The 939-nt window shown below is 37.8% G+C and overlaps 1 protein-coding gene across 1 annotated transcript; it reads left to right on the top strand.

The window, feature by feature from the left end:
• Positions 1 to 939, top strand: LOC306766903 (olfactory receptor 5AR1-like; the record flags this gene model as incomplete). Its single annotated transcript, XM_079254761.1, has 1 exon — positions 1 to 939. One exon carries the CDS (start codon positions 1 to 3, stop codon positions 937 to 939), a length of 939 nt encoding a protein of 312 aa, XP_079110887.1.

The following is a 939-nucleotide window of genomic DNA, read 5'->3' on the forward strand; positions in this document are numbered from 1 at the left end:
ATGAATAACGTCTCTATAATTTCAGTGTTTTTTCTTTCAGGTTTGAATGAAACAAGACAGCACAGATCGGCTCTCTTCTTCCTCAGTCTGCTGTGTTACTGCTTAATTATCCTGGTAAATGTGTCTCTTATCCTGATCATCATCTTGGATAACAGCCTCCATGAACCAATGTACATTATGTTATGTGCATTTTGCTTGAATGGACTTTATGGAACGGCAGGCTTCTACCCCAAATTTCTGTGGGATCTGCTCTCTCCTGTTCATATCATCTCGTACTCTGGATGCCTCCTACAGGCACACATAATGTACTCCTATGCCTGCAGTGATGTGTCTATTCTTGCAGTCATGGCATACGACAGGTATCTGGCTATTTGTCGCCCTCTGGAGTACCACTCTGTCATGTCAAAGCAAAGGGTTGTTAAATTATTGTGTTTTTCCTGCATAACGCCTTTCTGCATTATAGGAACAAATGTTTTTCTGACATCTACACTGAAGCTCTGCAGCTCATTTATTCCCAGACTCTTCTGTGTGAACTGGAGTATTGTGGCACTTGCTTGTTTTCCAGCTGAAACTGTTGTTAACAATGTATTTGCATATATGACAATTATTGTTTATGTGTTTCATGCTCTTTTAATAATTTGGTCCTATATATATCTTATTAAAACATGTGCTAATTCTTTAGAAAACAGAGCAAAGTTCATGCAAACATGCGTACCACATCTAGTCTCTTTGATAACTTTTAGTGTGACCATCCTTTTTGACGTTATGACCATGCGATTTAGTTCCAAAGATTTTCCTAAATCCCTGCAAAACTTTGTTACAATAGAATTTCTTTTTGTACCTCCCATCATGAATCCTCTCATCTACGGTTTCAAGTTGACGAAAGTTCGGCAAGGATTTCTTAAATTTGTTGCCTTTAAAACGAAATCTTTCAATTAA

This window comes from Telmatherina bonti (genome assembly GCF_933228915.1).
Source record: "Telmatherina bonti genome assembly, chromosome: 15".
In the NCBI taxonomy this organism is placed as follows: Eukaryota; Metazoa; Chordata; class Actinopteri; order Atheriniformes; family Telmatherinidae; genus Telmatherina; species Telmatherina bonti.